At 43.0% G+C, this 24,171-nt stretch overlaps 1 protein-coding gene across 3 annotated transcripts in view; it reads right to left on the minus strand.

Moving 5' to 3' along the window:
• LOC139371403 (ran-binding protein 10-like) overlaps nt 1-24,171 on the minus strand; it is a 32,348-nt gene that overhangs the window by 7,624 nt on the left and 553 nt on the right. For all 3 annotated transcript variants that reach the window (XM_071111807.1, XM_071111799.1, XM_071111815.1), the window contains exons 2-5: nt 9,798-9,909; nt 9,493-9,545; nt 2,482-2,649; nt 2,268-2,290 (exon numbers count right to left, since the gene is read on the minus strand). In XM_071111807.1, coding sequence (XP_070967908.1) covers nt 2,268-2,290; nt 2,482-2,649; nt 9,493-9,545; nt 9,798-9,909 — 356 coding nt within the window. The remainder of the gene's footprint in view (nt 1-2,267; nt 2,291-2,481; nt 2,650-9,492; nt 9,546-9,797; nt 9,910-24,171) is intronic.

The raw sequence follows: 24,171 nt of genomic DNA on the forward strand, positions 1-24,171 counted from the left end.
AGTCTTATGGCTTTGGGGTAGAAGCTGTTAAGGAACCTTTTGGTCCTAGACTTAGCGCACCAGTACCTCTTGCTGTGCGGTTGCAGAGACAACAGTATATGATTTGGGTGACTGGAGTCTGACATTTTTTTTGGCTTTCCTCAGACACCGCTTAGAATATAGGTCCTGGATGGCAGGAAGCTTAGCCCCAGTGATGTACTGGGCCGTACACACTACACTTTGTAGCGCCTTACGGTCAGATGCCGAGCAGTTGCCACACCAGGCGGTGATGCAACCGGTCAGGATGCTCTCGATGGTGCAGTTGTACAATTTTTGGGAGTATCTGGGGACCCATGCCAAAACTTTTCAGTCTCCTGAGGGGGAAAAGATGTTGTCGTGCAAGCGTTACAACTCTTGGTATGTTTGGACCATGATAGTTCGTTGGTGATGTGGACACCAAGGAACTTATAACTCTTGACCCGCTCCACTAGAGCCCCGTTGATGTTAATGGGGACTTGTAGGGCCCGCCTTTTCCTGTTGTCCACGATTAGCTCTTTGGTCTTGCTCACATTGAGGGAGAGGTTGTTGTCCTGGCACTGTGACCTCCTCCCTATAGGCTGTCTCAATGTTGTCGGTAATCACACTGTTGTGTCGTCAGCAAACTTAATGATAGTGTTGGAGTCGTGTTTGGCCACGCAGTCGTGGGTGAAAAGGGAGTACATGAGGGGACTGAGCATGCACCCCTGCGGGGCCCCAATGTTGAGAATCAGCGTGGCAGACGTGTTGTTGCCTACTCTTACCACCTGGGGGCATCCCGTCAGGAAGTCCAGAATCCAGTTGCAGAGGGAGGTGTTTAGTCCCAGGGTCCTTAGCTTAGTGATGAGCTTTGTGGGCACTATGGTGTTGAATGCTGAGCTGTAGTCAATGAACAGCATTCTCACATAGGTGTTCATTTTGTCCAGGTGAGAAAGGACAGTGTGGAGTGCGATTGAGATTGCGTCATCTGTGGATCTGTTGGGGCTGGAGGTTTACTCACTCGCCTACGAATTCTCAGAAGGCAGCCCGACCTCCACTCCCTTTATCTCCGTCTTTTCTTCACGCAAATGACAGGGATTTGGGCCCGCTCCCTAGAAAGCAGTATATCCTTCGCGTCGGACTCGTTAAAGAAAAAATCCTCATCTAGTTTGAGGTGAGTAATCGCTGTTCTGATGCCCAGAAGTTATTGTCAGTCATAAGAGACGGTAACAGCAACATTATGTACAAAATAAGTACAAAAATAATTTAAACAATGTGAAAAAACGAACAAAATAGCACAGTTGGTTCGGAGCCAGTAAAACAGCAGCCACCCCCTCCGGTGACATTGGCATGGCAACCCTGAATAATATAGGACATTCATATCATCATCATCATCATTAATGGAAGGAGCAAAACTACCGCTACTGAATTACCCTAATTTAAAGATAACAGTCATGCTATTCAAAATAATATTCAAGGCTACTACACATACTATTAAAATGGCACGAGTAAAGAATGTCAGATGAGGAAGTCAAAGAAACAGTATAGAGTACTATACATGGGTTTTCAACTGGGGGTCCCTGCAGGGGTTCCGCAACATTATAAAAATATGTTTTTATGAATATCGCTAGCAACAATCAAATCAAATGTATTTATAAAGCCCTCATTACATCAGCTGATATCTTAAAGTGCTATACAGAAACCCAGCCTACTAAAACCCTAAAAAGCAAGCAATGCAGGTGTAGAAGCACAACAATAGAATAAACATGTTTTGAATTACATATCTACAGTAGAAAATAGGAGAATATCTTATTTCTAATTATATGAACTTTGTTTCTCAATTCCTAATATTGAGCAAATTCCACTCATTTGGAGCTAATTACACTCACTGGAGTATCTGACATAGGCATTGAGAAAGCACCAGTAAACAGACTACCAGTGCAGCAAGTGTTGCTGGCAAGCTTTCTTGACTTGGACATTCAACACATTACTAACCTTTGTTTAACCAGTTAAACAGCTGCTCATAGCAAAAATAAGTTTGGAGTTACCTTTCTAGCTAACAGGCTGAGTTTACACCTCTTACAATTATAATTGGACGTAAAATAAATAGTTTGCTAACGTATGATGGGGTCCCTGGGTTGCCGGTTTGACTGGGAGGGGGTCCCTGGGCAAAATTGGATTAAGACCCCTGCTATACAATATACCACACATGTAAAACAACAGAAGTCCTTGACATTGAATAAAATATGTCCACATTTCAGTATAATACTCACAGGGAGGTCTGTAAATGCTACACCTGAAGAACAAACAGAGAGAAACAAATGTTAATGGAGTGGAAGATATTAAAAATGTTAGAATTTACAATCAAGTAAAGAGAATGGTATATATCGCCTGGGAACATATCAAAATGTGTGAAGGATAGTGCATTTTCATATAACAGTTAACTTGGATGTTTATTTCCCTGCACTGTTGTTGTGCAGTTCTCACCTAGACTGATGCCATTCTTGGTGTAGAAACAGGTGTTGTTAATTAGGTTCACACAGCAACCAATCACATCGCCAGTGGTGAAGGTTGGGCCATATGGTTGGCCAGTCCCTGAAGAGCAGAAGGAGTGTCCATCGTCACCGTGGTAACCATACGAGTGCTTGTCCCAACCTGGGATAGGAGACAAAGGCAGAAGTGATGAAAGGAAATCTAGACCTATGGTACATGAATATTACACATTAACAACATGGTGGAAACAAATCGGGAAACTCAACACTTCCATAAGCTTACAATTACAGGTAACCATTCTCATCTGACATCTAGCTAGATGAATATGCATCAGTTAATGGTTAGGGCAGTGCCACTCATACAGAGAGGAGAAGGAGTGAGATGGGTGAGCCAGCGGTGTGATGGAGCAATAATATCCCCATAAAAGACAGTGACACGGGAGGAGCTGAGCCTGACAAATGGTCTCTTTCATTTGGATATCCCCACTTGTGTCCTGTGTAGCATGTGCAATACTCTGGGTGGCCAGCGAGAGGCATCAGTCTCTGAATAGGAGCACTGACCGATGAGTCATACTCAAAACAGAGCCTTACGTGTGTGCATGGTATCAATAGGGACAGGGAAGGAGAGTAGACTGCATGGGCAGAGGGAGCTCTGTATGGAGAGATCTTCAGTGCATGTGTTTGTGTGGGGGGGTGTACTGTGTCGGCTCGTGTGTGTCTGCAGAATGTATATTGTCGGCTCAATCAGGGTCTGTCACCAACCAAAAAGAGAAAGTGGCGCAGAGAAAGTAGGTTGTGTGTGAACTGTGAGGTATTAGATTAATCTGCGGAGCAGCGCCGACAGGGATATTACTCCTAAAGCTGGGCTCAGTGTTCCCTACATGCTAATGAAATGGGCAGGGCTCCACTATGGGATCAGACACACAGAGGTCAACAAGGAATTTACAACTATTACAGCCAGGACCTGAACAACCACCTACACAAATGTACAAAAGTCTGTTGGCATATATTGTACTAGAAACCCAGTAACAAAATAAATATTCATAAACAATGTTCATACAACTAAACTCTCCAACACAACAGCGCACCCCATTTCCACCATATTCCAACCATTGTGTAACACAGATACATTTGAAGCAATCAGGGCAGGGTGTGAATGAATAGCAGTTGAAATCAGCAAGAGCATGTAGAATTGGCTGGATGAGTCCAAAGCATTCCAAAGGCCTCAGGTGCCATGGAGAACCCAATAGGCAGGTGACACAGGAAGGGGTCATACAATTGGTCAGCGCAGCTTGGAGGAATGATCTAATTGGCAGGGAATCGCATCAGTGGACAAGAGGAAACATAGCTCCCATGGGCCTAGGTCAGAAATATACCCACCCTCCTGTGTCACAGCAGCCACTAACAGTCAGTGATCTCTTCTTGTGTGAGAGATAGTATGTGTGCCTGCATAGGTGTGGGGGGGAAAGGGCGAGAGAGTACATGATGGAGTAAAGCAAGAATGTATTCTCTACATGCACTTTATGCTCATCCCCCATTGCCTGTTCTTAAGTTTCACCTTTGCATCTTTTATTTTCAGTTTTGTACACCTGCTTCAAAACAGCAGAAAATACTATATTTTTAGTTATGGAAAATATATTTCAGCGGTTTAGACGGTACAATGATTCTCAACACCAGTGGTCCCGTACCACTTCAAACATTCAACCTCCAGCTGAGTACCACCTCTAGCACCAGGGTCACCTGACTCAAATTGTGTTTTTTGCCATAATTTTAAGCCTGCCACACACGCACTATATGACACATTTATTAAACATAAGAATGAGTGTGAGTTGTCGTCACAACCCAGCTATTGGGAAATGACAAAGAGCTCTTATAGGACCAATAATAATCAATAATTTTGCCATCTTACAAAAATGTTTGATTTGTTAATCATAAATTGTGAATAATTTACCACAGATTAATTAGAAGGGTGTGCATGAAATGATGCACATAACTCTGCAATGTTGGGTTGTATTGGAGAGACTCAGTCTTAAAATCATTTATCACACACAGTCTGTGCCTGTATTTAGTTTTCATGCTAGTGAGGCCCGAGAATCCACTCTCACATAGGTACATGGTTGCAAAGGGCATCAGTGTCTTAACAGCACGACTTGCCAAGGGAGGATACTCTGAGCGCAGCTCAATCCAGAAATCTAGCAGTGGATTCTGATTAAAGTCCATTTTCACAGAACTGCTTGTTGCAATTTCAATGTTCAGATATCGGTAAGTGGACTGGAGGCAGGGTATGAGAGGGATAACGAATCCAGTTATTTGTGTCGTCCATTTCGGAAAGTACTTCGCTATATCACATGACATTGTCCGTAAGCTTGCGTTCAATTGCACACAAAAAAATCATACAATGATGGAAAGTCCTGTGTGTTGTCCAACTTCTTAATCATAGCCTGAATTTTGTTCCGCACATTGAAAATAGTTGTGGAGAGTCCCTGTAATCCTAGATTCAGATCATGCAGGCGAGAAAAAACATCACCCAGACGGGACAGTCGTGTGAGAAACTCGTCATCATGCAAGCGGTCAGACAAGTGAAAATGATGGTCAGTAAAGAAAACTTTAAGCTCGTCTCTCAATTAAAAAAAACATGTCAATACTTAGCCCCTTGATAACCAGCCCACTTCTGTATGTTGTAAAAGCGTCACATGGTTGCTGCCCATATCATTGCATAATGCAGAACATACACGAGAGTTCAGGGGCCTTGCTTTAACAAAGTTAATCATTTTCACTGTAGTGTCCAAAACGTCTTTCAAGGTGTCAGGCATTCCCTTGGCAGCAAGAGCCTCTCAGTGGATACTGCAGTGTTCCCAAGTGACATCGGGAGAAAGTGTTTGAAAGCGTGTTAACAATCCACTATGTTTCCCTGTCATGGCTTTTGAGCCATGAGTACAGATTCACATCCTGACCACCAAAGGTCATTTGATGTCACAAAGCTGTCCAGTACTTTAACAATATCCTATCCTATCCAATGTCCTGGTTACCAGAAGAGGATGCATTCCATAAATGAACCCCCCCTCCCGTAAACGTAACAGACATATACCAGGAGCTGAGCCAGGCCCGCCACGTCTGTTGACTCAACCAGCTGTATGTATAATTCACTGGCTTGTATGCGAAACATCTCCTGCCATGTCACTGATACGTTGTGAAACAGTGTTGTTTGATGAAGGCATTGTCTGTATAGTTTTTTGGGCCTTTTCTCCCAGCATTGTTCCAGCCATATCCGAAGCAGCAAGAAGAATTAAGTGCAAATAGTCTGGGTTGCCAATTGATTAAATGTTCAGGAGTCTTATGGTTTGGAGGCAGAAGCTGTTTAGAAGCCTCTTGGACATAGACGAGGTGCGCCGGTACTGCTTGCCGTGCGGAAGCAGAGAGAACAGTCTATGATGGCTGGGGTCTTTGATAATTTTAGGGCCTTCCTCTGACACTGCCTGGTATAGAGGTCCTGGATGGCAGGAAGCTTGGCCCCGGGGATGTACTGGACCGTATGCACTACCCTCTGTTGTGCTTTGCGGTCAGAGGCCGAGCAGTTGCCATGCCATGCAGTGATGCAACCAATGCTCTCGATAGTGCACCTGTATAACCTTTTTGAGGATCTGAGGACCCATGCCAAATCTTTTCAGTCACCTGAGGGGGAATAGGTTTTGTCATGCCCTCTTCACGACTGTCTTGGTGTTCTTGGATCATGTTAGTTTGTTGGTGATGTGGACGCCAAGGAACTTTAAGCTCTCAACCTGCTCTACAACAGCCCCGTAGATGAGAATGGGAGCGTGCTCGGTCCTCCTTTTCCTGTAGTCCACAATCTCCTTTGTCTTGATCACATTGAGGGAGAGATTGTTGTCCTGGCACCACATGGTCAGGTCTCTGACCTCCTTCCTATAGGCTGTCTCATCGTTGTCGGTGATCAGGCCTACCACTGTTGTGTCATCAGCAAACTTAATGATGGTATTGGAGTCGTGCTTGGCCATGCAGTCATGAGTGAACAGGGAGTACAGGAGGGGACTGAGCAAGCACCCGAGGGACCCCCATGTTGAGGATCAGCGTGGCAGATGTGTTGTTACTTACCACCTGGGGGCGGTCTGTCAGGAAGTCCAGGATCCAGTTGCAGAGGGAGGTGTTAAGTCCCAAGGTCTTTAGCTTAGTGATGAGCTTTGAGGGCACTATGGTGTTGAACGCTGAGCTGTAGTCAATGAATAGCATTCTCACATAGGTGTTCCTTTTGTCCAGGTGGGAAAGGGCAGTGTGGAGTGCAATAGAGACGACATCATCTGTGGATCTGTTGGTGCGGTATGCAATTTGGAGTGGGTCTACGGTTTCTGGGGCAATGGTGTTGATGTGAGCCATGACAAGCCTTTCAAAGCATTTCAAGGCTACAGACGTGAGTGCTACGGGTCAGTAGCCATTTAGGCAGGTTACCTTAGTGTTCTTGGGCACAGGGACAATGGTGGTCTGCTTAAAAGATGTTGGTATTACAGACTCGGACAGGGAGAGGTTGAAAATGTCAGTGAAGACACCTGCCAGTTGGTCAGCGCATGCTCAGAGTACACATCCTGGTAATCCGTCTGGCCCTGCGGCCTTGTGATTGTTGACTTGTTTGAAGGTCTTATTCCCATCGGCTGCAGAGAGCGTGATTACACAGTCGTCCGGAACAGCTGATGCTCTCATGAATGTTTCCAGTGTTACTTGCCTCGAAGTGGGCATAGAAGTTATTTAGCTCGTCTTGGTAGGCTTGTATCACTGGGCAGCTCTCGGTTGTGCTTCCCTTTGTAGTCTGTAATAGTTTGCAAAAGCTCTGCCACATCCGACGAGCGTCGGAGCCAGTATAGTACAATTCGTATTGACGCTTTGCCTGCTTGATGGTTCGTCAGAGTACATAGCAGGATTTCTTATAAGATTTCGGGTTAGAGTCCTGCTCCTTGAAAGCGGCAGCTCTTCCCTTCAGCTCAGAGCGAATGTTGCCAGGCTTCTGGTTGGGGTATATACGTACGGTCACTGTGGGGATGACGTACTCGATGCACTTATTGATAAAGCCAGAGATTGATGTGGTGTACTACTCAATGCCATTAGGAAGAATCCCGGAACATATTACAGTCTATGCTAGCAAAACAATAGTTTAGCATTTGCTTAATCTGACCACTAAAATATATATATATATATATATATATATATATATATATATATATATATATATATTTTACCCCCTTTTCTCCCAAGTTCGTGGTTTTGTTAGTAGTAATTGTTAGTAGTTACTATCTTGTCTCATCGCTACAACTCCCGTACGGGCTCGGGAGAGACAAAGGTCGAAAGCCATGCGTCCTCCGAAGCACAACCCAACCAAGCCGCACTACTTCTTAACACAGTGCGCATCCAACCTGGAAGCCAGCCGCACCAATGTGTCAGAGGAAACACCGTGCACCTGGCGATCTGGTTAGCGTGCACTGCGCCCGGCCCGCCACAGGAGTCGCTAGTGCACGATGAGACAAAGATATCCCTACCGGCCAAACCCACCCTAACCCGGACGACGCTATGCCAATTGTGTGTCGCCCCACGGACCTCCCGGTCACGGCTGGCTGTGACAGAGCCTGTGCACGAACCCAGAGTCTCTGGTGGCACAGCTAGCACTGCGATGCAGTGCCCTAGACCACTGCGCCACCCGGGAGGCCTCTGACCACTTTTTTTATAGACCAAGTCACGGTTAATGTGATTGGATGTTTAATTTTATCTTTGGCAGTGAAACGAGACTACTCAGGCAAGAAAGAAAAAAAAAAAACTCACCCAAATGTATCGCCCCGTTGGAAAACGTGAATCACATTTCTATTTGGACTAACCCTGGGGGTACGCGCACCCCAGTTTGGGAATAGCCGCTCTACACTATACTTGCTTGCTTGTTTTATCAAACTGAAATTAGACAAACTATTATAATTTTAGCAACCAGGAAATGAGGGAGCGATTTCTGCATAGTGCACCTTTAACTGTTGATGAAATGAAAAGTGTTTGATTAACTATTTACTGCTGAGCAGTGGGCCAAGCCAGGGTGCAGATGGCCCTGTATTCATACACTGATAATGCTCTGTACTCTCCGTGTTTGGTGGCAAACACTCATCTACTAGCCTGTTTGGTTACATCCAATCTCATCAGGCCCTGGCATGAGAGTGTCTCTGCTTGGATGGCTTCATTCACTGAACCAGAAGTGCTGCAGACTAAACAATTTGATCTATATTCGAATTATTCTACAATTGGCTAAACATAACTGTATTGTGGAATATATGATTGAGGAAAATACTGCATTGAGAATGAAATGGCCTTGAGAGGATTACTAAATGAACAACCATTACAACTGTATTTCTCCCTTCCTCTTCAATGAATGTGAGCCGTCCTGTCTGTGGCAGCTCCACTTTCACCTGACCTTCATACAGGTCAGACAAAGGTATTGGGTGGTATTTTGCATGTTAAATGTCATCTCTCATTACTAAAGTCTCTGCGCAAACAAGTCCAGGCATGTTCTGTAACAGTGACATTAAATCTCGATCCATCCATTCCAGGTACTCCAGAATTTAATTCATAAATAAAAAATAAAAAAATCACGGCCGGTTGTGATACAGCCTGAATTCGAACCAGGGTGTTTGTAGTGACGCCTCAAGCACTGAGATGCAGTGCCTAAGACCGTTGCACCACTAGGGAGCACTGACAATACATCTGGAAACAAATCTGGATATAGATTTTGTAGATGAACAATGTCTGAGTTGTGATAATAAAAACACAGGTTTAGTTGTCCACAATCTATTACAGCCGAACAAGCAAACCTTACACACACTGACTACTACTCCTTGTCCTTCAATACTTAACCAATCAAGCAAAGATTATGGGCAGGGTTCTAGCTGTGAACCCAATGACCTCCAAAACCCACACTCATCCTACAATCTAAAAATTCCAGTCTGCCACCGCCTTCCCTCGTACTCACCAGGCAGTCTGTTCATGTTGACTCCCTGGGCAGACAGACCAATCCCCATGTACCTGGAGACAACAGGAGATCAAAGGTCAGCGACAACATCATCAGTTTAGACAACATGAGTCAGTCTGATGAGTCAATAGCTGCTGATAAATCCTTTCAGTCCCCAAATTGCCTTCAGTTATTTACTGCTCTCTTTAGTTTCTTTACACGCCATTTTCAATAGCTAACATTGGTAAACAAACCACAAGGTTAAAATAAAAAAGGTGGGAGGTCAGAACAGTCAGTGGGGTTACCAAGTATCAGCAAACCCTTACCCATCCCTGCCCTTGCTGACAATCTTCACTTCAAAGTAGTAGATCCCACAGGCGGCTGGTATGGGATGAGTGGCACGCACAGACGCGGCATCCTTGTGATTCTTCCCATGACCTACAAAAGGAGCAAAACTTTGTGTTACAGTCAGTATAGTACACCACACAAACAACCCACTGCTCTGTCAACCTGGAAAGGTCAATGTCAAGAGTGCATTAATCACTGTTCACCCACGACTGCGTGGCCACGCACGCCTCCAACTCAATCATCAAGTTTGCGGACGACACAACAGTGGTAGGCTTGATTACCAACAACGACGAGACGGCCTACAGGGAGGAGGTGAGGGCCCTCGGAGTGTGGTGTCAGGAAAATAACCTCACACTCAACATCAACAAAACTAAGGAGATGATTGTGGACTTCAGGAAACAGCAGAGGGAACACCCCCCTATCCACATCGATGGAACAGTAGTGGAGAGGGTAGCAAGTTTTAAGTTCCTCGGCATACACATCACAGACAAACTGAATTGGTCCACTCACACAGACAGCATCGTGAAGAAGGCGCAGCAGCGCCTCTTCAACCTCAGGAGGCTGACACAAACTTCTACAGATGCACAATCGAGAGCATCCTGGCGGGCTGTATCACCGCCTGGTATGGCAACTGCACCGCCCTCAACCGTAAGGCTCTCCAGAGGGTAGTGAGATCTGCACAACGCATCACCGGGGGCAAACTACCTGCCCTCCAGGACACCTACACCACCCGATGTCACAGGAAGGCCATAAAGATCATCAAGGACATCAACCACCCGAGCCACTGCCTGTTCACCCCGCTATCATCCAGAAGGCGAGGTCAGTACAGGTGCATCAAAGCTGGGACCGAGAGACTGAAAAACAGCTTCTATCTCAAGGCCATCAGACTGTTAAACAGCCACCACTAACACTGAGTGGCTGCTGCCAACACACTGACACTGACTCAACTCCAGCCACTTTAATAATGGGAATTGATGGGAAATGATGTAAATATATCACTAGCCACTTTAAACAATGCTACCTTATATAATGTTACTTACCCTACATTATTCATCTCATATGCATACGTATATACTGTACTCTATATCATCGACTGTTTCCTTATGTAATACATGTATCACTAGCCACTTTAAACTATGCCACTTTGTTTACATACTCATCTCATTTGTACATACTGTACTCGATACCATCTACTGTATCTTGCCTATGCTGCTCTGTACCATCACTCATTCATATATCCTTATGTACATATTCTTTATCCCCTTACACTGTGTACAAGACAGTAGTTTTGGAATTGTTAGTTAGATTACTTGTTATTACTGCATTGTCGGAACTAGAAGCACAAGCATTTCGCTACACTCGCATTAACATCTGCTAACCATGTGTATGTGACAAATAAAATTTGATTTGATTTTAATCTAACCAGAAAAAAAATAGCTTTAAATGGCTTCTCTCTCCAAGGACCCTGAAAACCCTCATACTGTACGTATTACTAAAACCTTTCAAAACTCAACCATATCCCTGTCAATCCTACCTCAATTTACAATCATATGTCATGCAAATTCATTCTCAAATTCTATGACAAGAAATCTGATAGCTCTTCAAAAGTTCCTTTCATAGGAGTATACATGCATGCTTAAAGAGTTGCAATTTGCAGAAATCACTGCCATTTCCTGGTTGCTAAAATAATAGTTAGTCTAATTTCAGTTTGTGACAAAACAAGCAATGAACAGTGTAGAGTCACTGTGTCATCTAAACCGCTGTGAAATATATTTTCAATAACCAAAAATAATGTATTTTTCAGCTGTTTGAAGCTGGTGTACGAACCCGAAAGTAAAAGAGCAAAAATGAAATGGTAGGCATAGAAACAGCACACATAGAACAGATCCACCGCTTTTAAGACCTGCTTTCAAAGCGATTAACATATCTATAACTCAGATTTCTAAGTGAATTTGGTCAGGTTGCCACAAAGTTAGATTGCAGCTGCAAGGTCATTTCCATGAGCACCAACATGTGAAGTTCATAGGAGCATGTCAAATGAAAGCTAATAGTATATGTACACATACATACATACATACATACATACATACATACATACATACATACCAATTTTTTAAATTAAGGCATATACTGTGGGGCAAAAAAGTCTTTAGTCAGCCACCAATTGTGCAAGTTCTCCCACTTAAAAAGATGAGAGAGGCTTGTAATTTTCATCATAGGTACACTTCAACTATGACAGACAAAATGAGAAAAAAAATCCAGAAGATCACATTGTAGGATTTTTAATGAATTTATTTGCAAATTATGGTGGAAAATAAGTATTTGGTCAATAACAAAAGTTTTTCAATACTTTGTTATATACCCTTTTTTGGCAATGACAGAGGTCAAATGTTTTCTGTAAGTCTTCACAAGGTTTTCACACACTGTTGCTGGTATTTTGGCCCATTCCTCCATGCAGATCTCCTCTAGACAGTGATGTTTTGGGGCTGTTGCTGGGCAACACGGACTTTCAACTCCCTCCAAAGATTTTCTATGGGGTTGAGATCTGGAGACTGGCTAGGTCACTCCAGGACCTTGAAATGCTTCTTACGAAGCCACTCCTTCGTTGCCCGGGCGGTGTGTTTGGGATCATTGTCATGCTGAAAGATCCAGCCACGTTTCATCTTCAATGCCCTTGCTGATGGAATGACGTTTTCACTCAAAATCTCACGATACTTGGCCCCATTCATTCTTTCCTTTACACGGATCAGTCGTCCTGGTCCCTTTGCAGAAAAACAGCCCCAAAGCATGATATTTCCACCCCATGCTTCACAGTAGGTATGGTGTTCTTTGGATGCAACTCAGCATTCTTTGTCCTCCAAACTCGACGAGTTGAGTTTTTACCAAAAAGTTATATTTTGGTTTCATCTGACCATATGACATTCTCCCAATCTTCTTCTGGATCATCCAAATGCTATCTAGCAAACTTCAGACAGGCCTGGACATGTACTGGCTTAAGCAGGGGGACACGTCTGGCACTGCAGGATTTGAGTCCCTGGTGGCGTAGTGTGTTACTGATGGTAGGCTTTGTTACTTTGGTCCCAGCTCTCTGCAGGTCATTCACTAGGTCCCCCCGTGTGGTTCTGGGATTTTTGCTCACCGTTCTTGTGATCATTTTGGCCCTACGGGGTGAGATCTTGCGTGGAGCCCCAGATTGAGGGAGATTATCAGTGATCTTGTATGTCTTCCATATCATAATAATTGCTCCCACAGTTGATTTCTTCAAACCAAGCTGCTTACCTATTGCAGATTCAGTCTTCCCAGCCTGGTGCAGGTCTACAATTTAGTTTCTGGTGTCCTTTGACAGCTCTTTGGTCTTGCCCATAGTGGAGTTTGGAGTGTGACTGTTTGAGGTTGTGGACAGGTGTCTTTTATACTGATAACAAGTTCAAACAGGTGCCATTAATACAGGTAACGAGTGGAGGACAGAGGAGCCTCTTAAAGAAGAAGTTACAGGTCTGTGAGAGCCAGAAATCTTGCTTGTTTGTAGGTGACCAAATACTTATTTTCCACCATAATTTGCAAATAAATTCATAAAAAAATCCTACAATGTGTTTTCTGGATTTTTTTTCTAATTTTGTCTGTCATAGTTGAAGTGTACCTATGATGAAAATTACAGGCCTCTCATCTTTTTAAGTGGGAGAACTTGCACAATTGGTGGCTGACTAAATACTTTTTTGCCCCACTGTACATTTTCTACCCTAAATGTATGTGTGTGTTGGAGTGTCAGTGTAGTATGTGTGAGGGTGTGCATAGAGCCAGTGCAATGGAATCAGTGCAAAACAATTAAGAAAATTCAATAATAAAAAGGAGGTCAATGTAAATTGTCCGGGTAGACATTTGATTAACTGTTCAGCACTCTTATGGCTTGGGGGTAGAAGCTGTTCAGGTGCCTATTGGTCAGACTTGGCTCTCCAGTAGCACTTGGGTGGCTGGAGTCTGACAATTTTTAGGGCCTTCCTCTGACACTGCCTGGTATTGAGGTCCTGTATGGCAGGGAGTTCAGCCCCAGTGATGTACTGGGCCGTATGCACTACCCTATGTAGCGCCTTGCGGTCGGGTGCCGTGTGTTACATACTAATATAACCCTCCCTGCTGGTCGATGTAGGGCTGGGCGGTATTCCGTATTTTACGATATAATGGTATGGATGCCTGCAACGGTTTGGTATTTGGTTTGTTAAATGTGATACGTGGTGTGTAACAGGGGACCCTGTAAACTTTGGCTACATTTAATGATTTATTTTAGCTACTTCATGTAGCTAACATTATTCATGCTTCGCCTATTCCTCTTTGATTTAGAAGATACTGTTGCACAAACAACATGTTGATTTAGGTATACACAATCACTGGAATTATCAGGCTGTATAGCTAAATAAATTCTCTGACTCAGTACATTAGTTACCTAGCTAGCGATTAGCATCAGCGGCTAACAATATTTAGGCCAACTTGCTAAAGACAAACCAGCTGTTTGCAGATGTAAGAAACACAACCTAATAGTGTAATTCTAGAACACTAGTGGATTTATATTAAGTAGGAAAGTGAAAACAGCATTGTTGTCATCAACATTGTTGCATGTGCTGCATTGTGTTTCATCTGCATTGTCAATGCAGCACATGCAACAAGTGTCTTTTGGTCAAGCAACAACAAATGCGCTCCTTGAATGACAGAGTCATCTCCCTCTCCATGCTGCTTTCCACACAGACCTCACCCCACCTCCTGTCAGTCAAGGAGCGCATTTGTTGTTGCTTGACCACAAGACACTTGTTGCACTTTGCCAGATGATTACATGACCCATCACATTAACCAAGTGTGTCTGATGGGGATTACGGCTATCTATTGTATAATAATGCTAAAATATTTGTATCTGGAATTTGTCTTTCAGCATCAGTAGAACACACCGAACTCTCCTCCACCAGTCATACAAGGAGAATTGTCAAATGTCTCCCATCAAAAATAGAGTTGGCCCAAGCAAGCACTTGTTCAGAGTGAGCGGTCGGTCCACCAGAGGATGGTTGCTGACTGCAAGACCACCTGTCAAGAACCTGCAGTTGTCTCTGGGGACCACTACTGAACCAGAAAGCAAAGACATCAGGATGCATTACAGCTTTGATTTTGCTCAACAGGTAAGCAATATGTCCTCCTTTATACTGATTAAGGACATAGATGGATAGATACACACATGAAGCAGGCAAATGCCTATGACTGAGCTGTGTAAAGACAGACTGACAGGGGTGAGACAATTCATTGTAATTTATATGAATGTTATTTTGTTGTTTGCAGGTGCACTATCCTTCCGACCCTATGCAGCCAGGTCCCATCTACTTTTAAACTCCTCGCAAGTGTGGCTTGTTTGGTGTCTGCTATGAAGGAACACAAGTCAACTACTTGATTGATGAAGGCATGTCATCCAGCAAAGACAGCAGCAGTCATTGGGGAAAGTTGAGGAAACACGTGTGGACCTGAATTGTGATAACTGCAGTGGCCAAAACAAGAACAATTTAGTGCGCTGGTATTGTGCCTGGCGGACCAGGCACAAGCTCCGCCACAGTCTGGACCTTCACTTCCTGATCACAGGCCACACCATGTTAACCTCCAACTGGTGCTTCGGCCTCATCAAGCAGTGCTTCAGAAAGACCAGAGTGAACACTGCTGGTGTTGGGAAGGACAGCACTGTGACGGGGTTAACATCTAACAGCTGGTTGGACTGTGTATGGTATGGTACGGTGCTGGTGGAAAGCTATGGCTGGTAACAACACCTGTACTTCAAGGCCACAGTCACATATCAAGCAGTACCAGCACTTCATGTGAATATCAGTTTCATTGCATGGTATGAGGTTATTCTTCTTATCTAAAATAGGGAGGAGAATTGATGTTATGCAAGGTTGTAGTGTCAATATTTTTAGTTATTTCCTGTTTTACAGATTTGATGCTCTGTAGCCTGGTGTTGTTGTCGCCAAGGAGCGTACGGACTAAGTCGGGACCACGTTTCAGCTGCTGCGCAACGCTGACATCCTTCCTCCCATAGATGGTCTGCCTGAACAAGCACCACCTGGACTGGACACAGCTAGACAAACTATCTTTTTGACAAGATCAGGGAATTTTGCAAGGAAGAGGCTATAGACATCAAATGCCCTACAACAAAGTCAAGGGCAGGACAGAAACAGGCTCTCCGAATAAATATTCCCATGCGTGGTTCGGACGGACCAGTCATCAGCACTATCTGCAGTGCCTCTATTCACATGCCTCTCTCTTAACACAACAAACATTGCTTCTACTATTTATTTATTTATTTATCCCGCTGCTCAGCAACTTTACCACTGATTGTATGCATATACAGTTGACGTTGGAAGTTAAAAATACACTTAGGTTGGGGTCATTAAAAACTCATTTTTCAACCACTTTAAGATAAGTAATTTTTCCAACAATTGTTCACAGACAGATTATTTCACTGTATCACAATTCCAGATGGTCAGAAGTTTACATACACTAAGTTGACTGTGCCTTTAAACAGCTTGGAAAATTCCAGAAAATTACGTCATGGCTTTAGAAGCTTCTGATTGACTCAAATGACATGATTTGAGTCAATTGGAGGTGTACCTGTGGATGTATTTCAAGGCCTGCCTTCAAACTCAGTGCCTCTTTGCTTGACATCATGGGAAAATCAAAATAAATCAGCCAGAACCTCAGAAAACAATTGTAGACCTCCACAAGTCTGGTTCATCCTTGGGAACAACTTCCAAATGCCTGAAGGTACCAAGTTATCTGTACAAACAATAGTACGCAAGTTTCAGCACCATGGGACAACGCAGCCGTCATATCGCTCAGGAAGGAGACGCAATCGGTCTCCTAGAGATGAACGTACTGTGGTGCGAAAAGTGAAAATCAATCCGAGAACAGCAGCAAAGGACCTTGTGAAGATGCTGGAGGAATCAGGTACAAAAGTATCTGTATCCACAGTAAAACAAGTCCTATATCGACATAACCTGAAAGGCCGCTCAGCAAGGAGGAAGCCACTGCTCCAAAACCGCCATAAAAAAGCCAGACTATGGTTTGCAACTACGGGGGACAAATACATGGGGACAAATATCGTACTTTTTGGAAAATGTCCTCTGGTCTGATGAAAATGTCCTCTGGTCTGATGAAACAAAAATAGAACTGTTTGGCCATAATGACCATCGTTATGTTTGGAGGAAAAAGCTGGAGGCTTGCAAGCCGAAGAACACCATCCCAACCATGAAGCACGGTGGTGGCAGCATCATGTTCTGGGGGTACTTTGCTGCAGGAGGGACTGGTGCACTTCACAAAATAGATGGCACCATGAGGAAAGAAAATTATGTGGATATATTGAAGCAACATCTCAAGACATTAGTCAGGAAGTTAAAGCTTGGTAGCAAATGGGTCTTCCAAATGGACAATGACTCCAAGCATACTTCCGAAGTTGTGGCAAAATCTCTGAAGGACAACAAAGTCAAGGTATTGGAGTGGCCATCACAAAGCCCTGACCTCAATCCTATAGAAAATTTGTGGACAGAACTGAAAAAGTGTGTGCGAGCAAGGAGGCCTACAAACCTGACTCAGTTACACCAGCTCTGTCAGGAGGAATGGGCCAAAATTCACCCAACTTATTGTGGGAAGCTTGTGGAAGGGTACCCAAAACGTTTGACCCAAGTTAAACAATTTTAAAGGCAATGCTACCAAATACACTCAATTAGTATGTACATTTCTGACCCACTGGGAATGTGGTGAAAGAAATAAAAGCTGAAATCAATCACTCTCTATTATTCTGACATTTCACATTCTTACAATAAAGTGGTGATCCTAAATTACCTAAGACAGGGAATTTTTACTCTGATTAAATGTCAGGAATTGTGAAAAACTGAGTTCAAATGTATATGGCTAAGGTGTATGAAAACTTCCGACTTCAACTGTAACTACCTCATCTATCACTGGTATCATTGATATTGTTTTTGTACATACTGTATATTATTTGGTTCTTTCGCTACTGGCATTGACACCTATTTTTTTCCCCATTATATTGATACCATCTATTTTTGATATTTCTACTATGCCCGTAACCATTTTGCAGTACCAAATTAGACAAGAGTGTCATCAAATATTTTTATCTGGACACTTTGTTTACCTGGAATGTTTCCTTCTTGTAGGCTTCTACTTTTACCAATTAGTCTTAATCTTTACTACACCACTCCCTGTTTAACACATGACTTCATGTGTGAATTCTTAAAGAGATAGGTGGGGCTGGCGTAAGAGGGTGTGAACAACGCTGAATGGGTGTAGACAAATTAGAGCTCTCCAGTAGGTGTACCAAAACATTTGGGGGCTATTTTCTCAAAAGTGGGGATATAAGTTTATCAACTTTCAAAGCAGAATTACTTTCCCATTGTTCCTCACATGCAGTGTATGACATACCATTTTGTAGCTCTGCGTCTCTGCTTTCATCCAATGTAAAAAACACAATTTCAAATGTTGCTACATAAGACTGAATCAAGGCGGTCAGTCACAGTTGATACGTTTCCTGTTTGTTATAGACAGGCCATGTGTAGCCAATGTGATTTATACGATACTTAATTTTATCCGGATATTTTCTTTGCAGGCTGCAAAGTTTTTATTTGTTGGCTTTATGTAACCTATTTTTTTTACATAGTTGGCAATGGCAAAAAGTTACTTTAGGATTGTATCATTTTAATTTAGATATAATTTTGATTACCCACATGACAATGATTGAGATATGAAGACGTTATTTTAAATTAAATGAAACTGTTTCACGGAAATGTGAAAATATGAAAACCACAACTGGCACGAAGATTGGTAGAAATGGTAAGATAGACCGCTGCGCCAATTGGGAGGCCCTAAAGCACATAATTCGAGTGATAGAGGCGTCGCTACAGATCCAGGTTCGATTACGGGCTGTGTCGCGTGGAGACAGCGCACAATTGGCCCAGCGTTGTCTGGGTCAGGCGAGGGTTTGGCCGACTGGAATGTCCTTGTCTCATCATGCTCTAGTGACTCCTTGTGGCGCCGGGCGTATGCACGCTGACTTCGGTCGCCAGCTGTACAGTGTTTCCTCCAACACATTGGTGCGGCTGGCTTCCGGGTTAAGCGAGCAATGTGTCAAGAAGCAGTGCAGCTTGGCGGGGGTGTGTTTCGGGGGACGCATGGCTCTCAACCGTCGCCTCTCCTGAGTCTGTACGGGAGTTGCAGCGATGGGACAAGACCACCTACCACTTGGATATCACAAAATTGGGGAGAAAAAGGGGTAAAGAATACCCCACAAATATAGCAAATAAATGGTAAGATAAATATGCATTCCACATGAGAAATGTTGCAGACTCCTCGTGTAGCCTATTACTGCAACTTCATGAGAGTAATGGCAGAATCTGCGAAAGCCAGCAGGAGCAGGAAAAGGGTTGGCCCAGGTTTGTGTTTTTTCTTATGGTTATCTAGATCTCAGGTGCCCTCGAGGCATTTGTCTTATTTCATGAAACCATAAGCATCAAGCATCAGACATTCTCAACGAGAAACATTGAAGATCCCGAAGAACACAGTGGCCATCATTTTTAAATGGAAGAAGATTGGAACCACCAAGAGTCTTGCTAAAGCTGGCCGCCCGGCCAAACTGAGCAATCGGGGGAGAAGAGCCTTGGTCAGGGAGGTGACCCAAGAACCCAATGGTCACCCTGACAGAGCTCCAGAGTTCCTCTGTGGAAATGGGAAAACCTTCCAGAAGGACAACCATCTCTGTAGCACTCCACCAATCAGGCTTTTATGGTAGAGTGGCCAGACAGAAACCATTCCTCAGTAAAAAGCATATGACAGCCCGCTTGGAGTTTGCCAAAAGGCACCTGAAGACTCTTAGACCATAAGAAACAAGATTCTATGGTCTGATGAAACCAAGATTGAACTCTTTGGCCAGCATTCCAAGCATCACGTCTGGATCAAACCTGGCACCATCCCTATGGTGAAGCATGGTGGAGGCAGCATCATGCTGTGGGGATATTTTTCAGCGGCAGGGACAGTCAGGATCGAGGGAAAGATGAACAGAGAAAAGTATAGAGAGATCCTTGATGAAAACCTGCTCCAGAGCCCTCAAGACCTCAGACTGGGGTGAAGGTTTACCTTCCAACAGGAAAACGACCATAAGCACACAGCCAAGACAATGCAGGAGTGGCTTCGGGACAAGTCTCAATGTCATTGAATGGCCCAGCCAGAGCCCGGACATGAACCCGATCGAACATCTCTGGAGAGACTTGAAAATAGCTGTGCAGCGATGCTCCCGTTCCATCTTGACAGAGATTGAGAGGATGTGAGATATTCCCAAAATACAGGTGTGCCCAAGTAGACTCGAGGCTGTAATCACTGCGAATCACTGCTTCAACAAAGTACTGAGTAAACGGTCTGAATTACTTATGTAATAGCAATATTTTAGTTATTTTTTTGCAAACATTTCTATAAACATGTTTTTGCTTTGTCATTATGGGGTATTTTGTGTAGATTGATGAGTAAAAATTGATATTTAATACATTTTTGAATAAGGCTCTAACGTAACAAAATGTAGGAAAAGGGAACTTACACTGTATGTAAGTGGTACTGTACCTCTCCTCTGTACTGTGTCCCTGTCAGTAAAGCACAGCCATGTTCATGATCATATCGTACAAATCCACTAATCAACCAGTCATGCTTTGCCACAGTCATTATGACTAATAGAGAAGCAGTGTACTTATGATCACCTTTGATTTCATCAGCAACATTAATCACTTCTATTTTCAGCCCTCTCCTTTCTGTAACCAAAGCCCAGCAGGCCCCTCTATGACCGTACAAACAGCCATAATAAATACAACACATGAACACACTTGTGCCTATAAATACCTCCAGCTAACACCACCACCTCAACATACAGCACTCAGAGCCACATAGTCCTGGGAGTGAGACTCTCTCGCTGTCTCCGTCAATCACACACACACAATTATTTAGAGGCCAAATGTTGTTTAACATCCACATAAGCCTAAGTAGTTGGTTAACAATGTGTTATTAGAGCATAATGTAGGCATACTCAAATTTTTCTATTAACGTGCACCATTTTATGCTGTGTAAACAACATGTCTGGTTATAGAGCAAATTGTTGACCATATTGTGGGGCGTTCTTACTCCACCGTGTTTTTACTAGTTAGATTTTTTTTTTAGAAACTGCTCATGGATTCTCTCTTTCTAAGTCCCCAGTCCAGAGTCAAAGGATCTCCCTCATGGTCAAGTCAGTGGTCAAAACAAGAATGTAGCGCAGTACTACCCACGACAGAAGACAATAAATAGACAAGAAGGAAACAGAAAAAAACGAAAGAAAATGAGAGGAAAAGCATGAGGGAGAAACATTAGCAAACGCTGCATCACAGCTTCACACAGAGACTGGGGGAAACCAACACACAATCTGGTGATGTCACCTCTGACTGAACATGCATGATTGGTTCTTCAGACGACAGAAAACCCTCTCTATGGGCAAACATTACAAATCAGCTTAAAGGAATCGCAGGGCATGCTTAAAGTCAGCCATGTGTCCTACAGGCTATATAATTACACAATAACACTATACAACCTTTAGGCATAAAATAGAAAACTTGCAGAAATCTATACAGGCTAAATCACACAAAAAAAGCAAGTACAAAGAACAATAATTTACAATGGGTGACTATGGTACACAAATCCAAATCCTATACCACCACTTCATAAAACACACTGATGAATCAGACAATACTGTAGCTTAGGCTATGTTCAACAGGTAAGCTGATGCCCTTTTCAAAAAAAAAAAACTAAAAACAATGATGAGTAAGATCATCATCAATAGAAATTAGGAAACAACGTTGTAGTTAAAGATGGCCCTCCTTTCATTAACAATTAAGGTCAGGGATAGAGGGCCTACACAACTAAAATGTCAAGAGAGGAACAAGGCCTTAAAAATACATGCCGGTTTGAAAAACAATAATTTTAAATGTCAATAGTCTAGGCTGAAGATAGATGTTATTATTACTCAGGCCTAATCATAGGGCCTTATGGGCCAGATGGCAAATGTTTGCATTTAGCCAGGCAGCCCAATTCGGATAATTTTTCCGCTAATTTGTCTTTTGACAAATCAGATCAGCTCTGAAAAAGCTCTGACGTGAAAAGATCTGATGTGATTGGTCAAAATACCAATTAGTGGAACAAAGATCAGAATTGGGCTGCCTGTCTAAACGTAGCCTAACAGGAATATACAAGACTTAACAGTCTCCACAGCATTGTCTTATGTCAAATTCTGCCTGTACTGAGGTTGATGGACAAGGGTCACGTAGGAGCGACACCACCTGACATAAGACAAGGTCTCCTCAGTATAGCTCAGGGCCTTACATGAATCAGTGGAACTTATACTGTGCAGGCCTTGCAGACATGCAACTCTTTAATATCTCTAGGCTTGAGATATAGGCAATCCTGAGATATCTCACACCTCCAGCTCCACCATGTATAATCAACAGTACCAAGGCCAAAAGGGAAACTGGCACACTGGTCAAAATAGCATAAAAAAGTAACAGGAACTGACAACACAGTGGCTTCTGTGATTTTAGAGGGAGTAACAAGCCTTTAACTTTAAATGACAGACTAGACCTAATGCTGTATTCATGCTTGCTGACAATTATGATTACTAAATGTAAAAAATATGATCACAAAAAAAGACATCCTCAAAATGTCCCCCATCCGACTGCACTGTAAGTCCCTCAATCCCGCTACACGACCAACCATGTAACACAGCCTAAATAACAAACACACAGCTTTTGAGCCACCATCAACTAATGGGATTATGCAATTATCAGTCACAAATTATCATGAAATCCTTGTCAACCTTCAACTCCAGACAACAATTGACCAAAGCAGTGTACTTAGGCCTGAATCCAGCACTACCACCGCAGCCACCTAATGTTAAGATAATTGTATAGCTAGCCTATTATTTCTGTAGATTCAAGTGTATGTTAATACCAGGACCTTACACTGACCAGGGCCTTGGTCTGTCTATTAATGAGGTGTGATTTTTGTTTTCCTGATCTTGTGTTAAGCACAGACTATGGTCCTATAATGACTCAATCATAGCACTGTTGTGCGATTAGACTTGACAGTTGACTAAACATGTAGCATGTTACTCTTTCTATGATTACACAACACACATTATAGCATGATGATTTCTAGATGGATAGCTGTCAAGTCCTACTTTTGATTTTCTGCAGAACACTTAAATAACTATCTGAACCAATTGTATTTATACACCCGGGCTACTGTCTGCACACCAACAAGTTGTTTGTGGTAATAAAAAAATATATATCGCTAAACTACCTGCATAAATCTCTGTGCAGGTCTTTATACACAACAAATGCGATGAGGCCTCCTCCCTTGTCACAACTGGAAGTGTAGCTGCTGGCTGGGTTGAAATGGTAGAGGATTTTGTTATTTTCAGTACATGAAGATCTCTATGGAATCCTTAGCTGTGCTCAGAGTTGGATCCAGAATGTATAATGATTTAGAATAATAGTCCAGCCACAGAACGACTTCATGAACTGGCAAGCCAACAGAGCACAATGTTTCCCTGTTCTAAATAGGTGCTTATTTTATCACAAAATACAAACACATTCTAACGTCTAGTCATATCAACTGTATGAAGACTTGCTTTTAGCCAGCTAGAACCAGAGGAAGAGGCGATAGCAGCTACATAGCTAAGTAAGCTAACGTCAGAGTTCAGTTTTGGCTAGCTAACATTAACGTTAGTAGCTACATTTTATGTTGTTAGTTACTCATATATATAAATAAAACAATGGTGCATTTCGATAGTACTAGTTAGCTAATGTTTGCGTGCTATTATTTAGCTAGTTACTGCATTGGCTAACAGCGATGGCGTGCAATTAGCATTGGCTTGGATAACGTTGCTAGCGAACTAGCTGTGCGTCGTTTGTTATTGCTAGGTACCTAGCTATAAATTGTGGCATAGTAGTTAGCTGTCACAATTTATAGTTAGGTTAATATTTCGATTATGATCAAATGTAAGCGGTAGCTAGCCAACTTGTAAAGACAAAATGAACTGTAAACAAAGAGACCGTTTGAGTTGAACGTTAGTCAAAGAAACGGATATGCTTGTCATGGTTAGTGAGTTCACTGTCAACCATTTGGGCAATGGGCATTCCGCTCTGCTATTGTGAAACAAAGCAAAGAGGGACCGAGAGGCAGCTCAAACTAGATCAGGGAGATTGTATACACATAATAGCATAGAGACACGACGCTGAACCT

This window comes from Oncorhynchus clarkii, chromosome 2 (assembly GCF_045791955.1).
Source record: "Oncorhynchus clarkii lewisi isolate Uvic-CL-2024 chromosome 2, UVic_Ocla_1.0, whole genome shotgun sequence".
Classification (NCBI taxonomy): domain Eukaryota; kingdom Metazoa; phylum Chordata; class Actinopteri; order Salmoniformes; family Salmonidae; genus Oncorhynchus; species Oncorhynchus clarkii.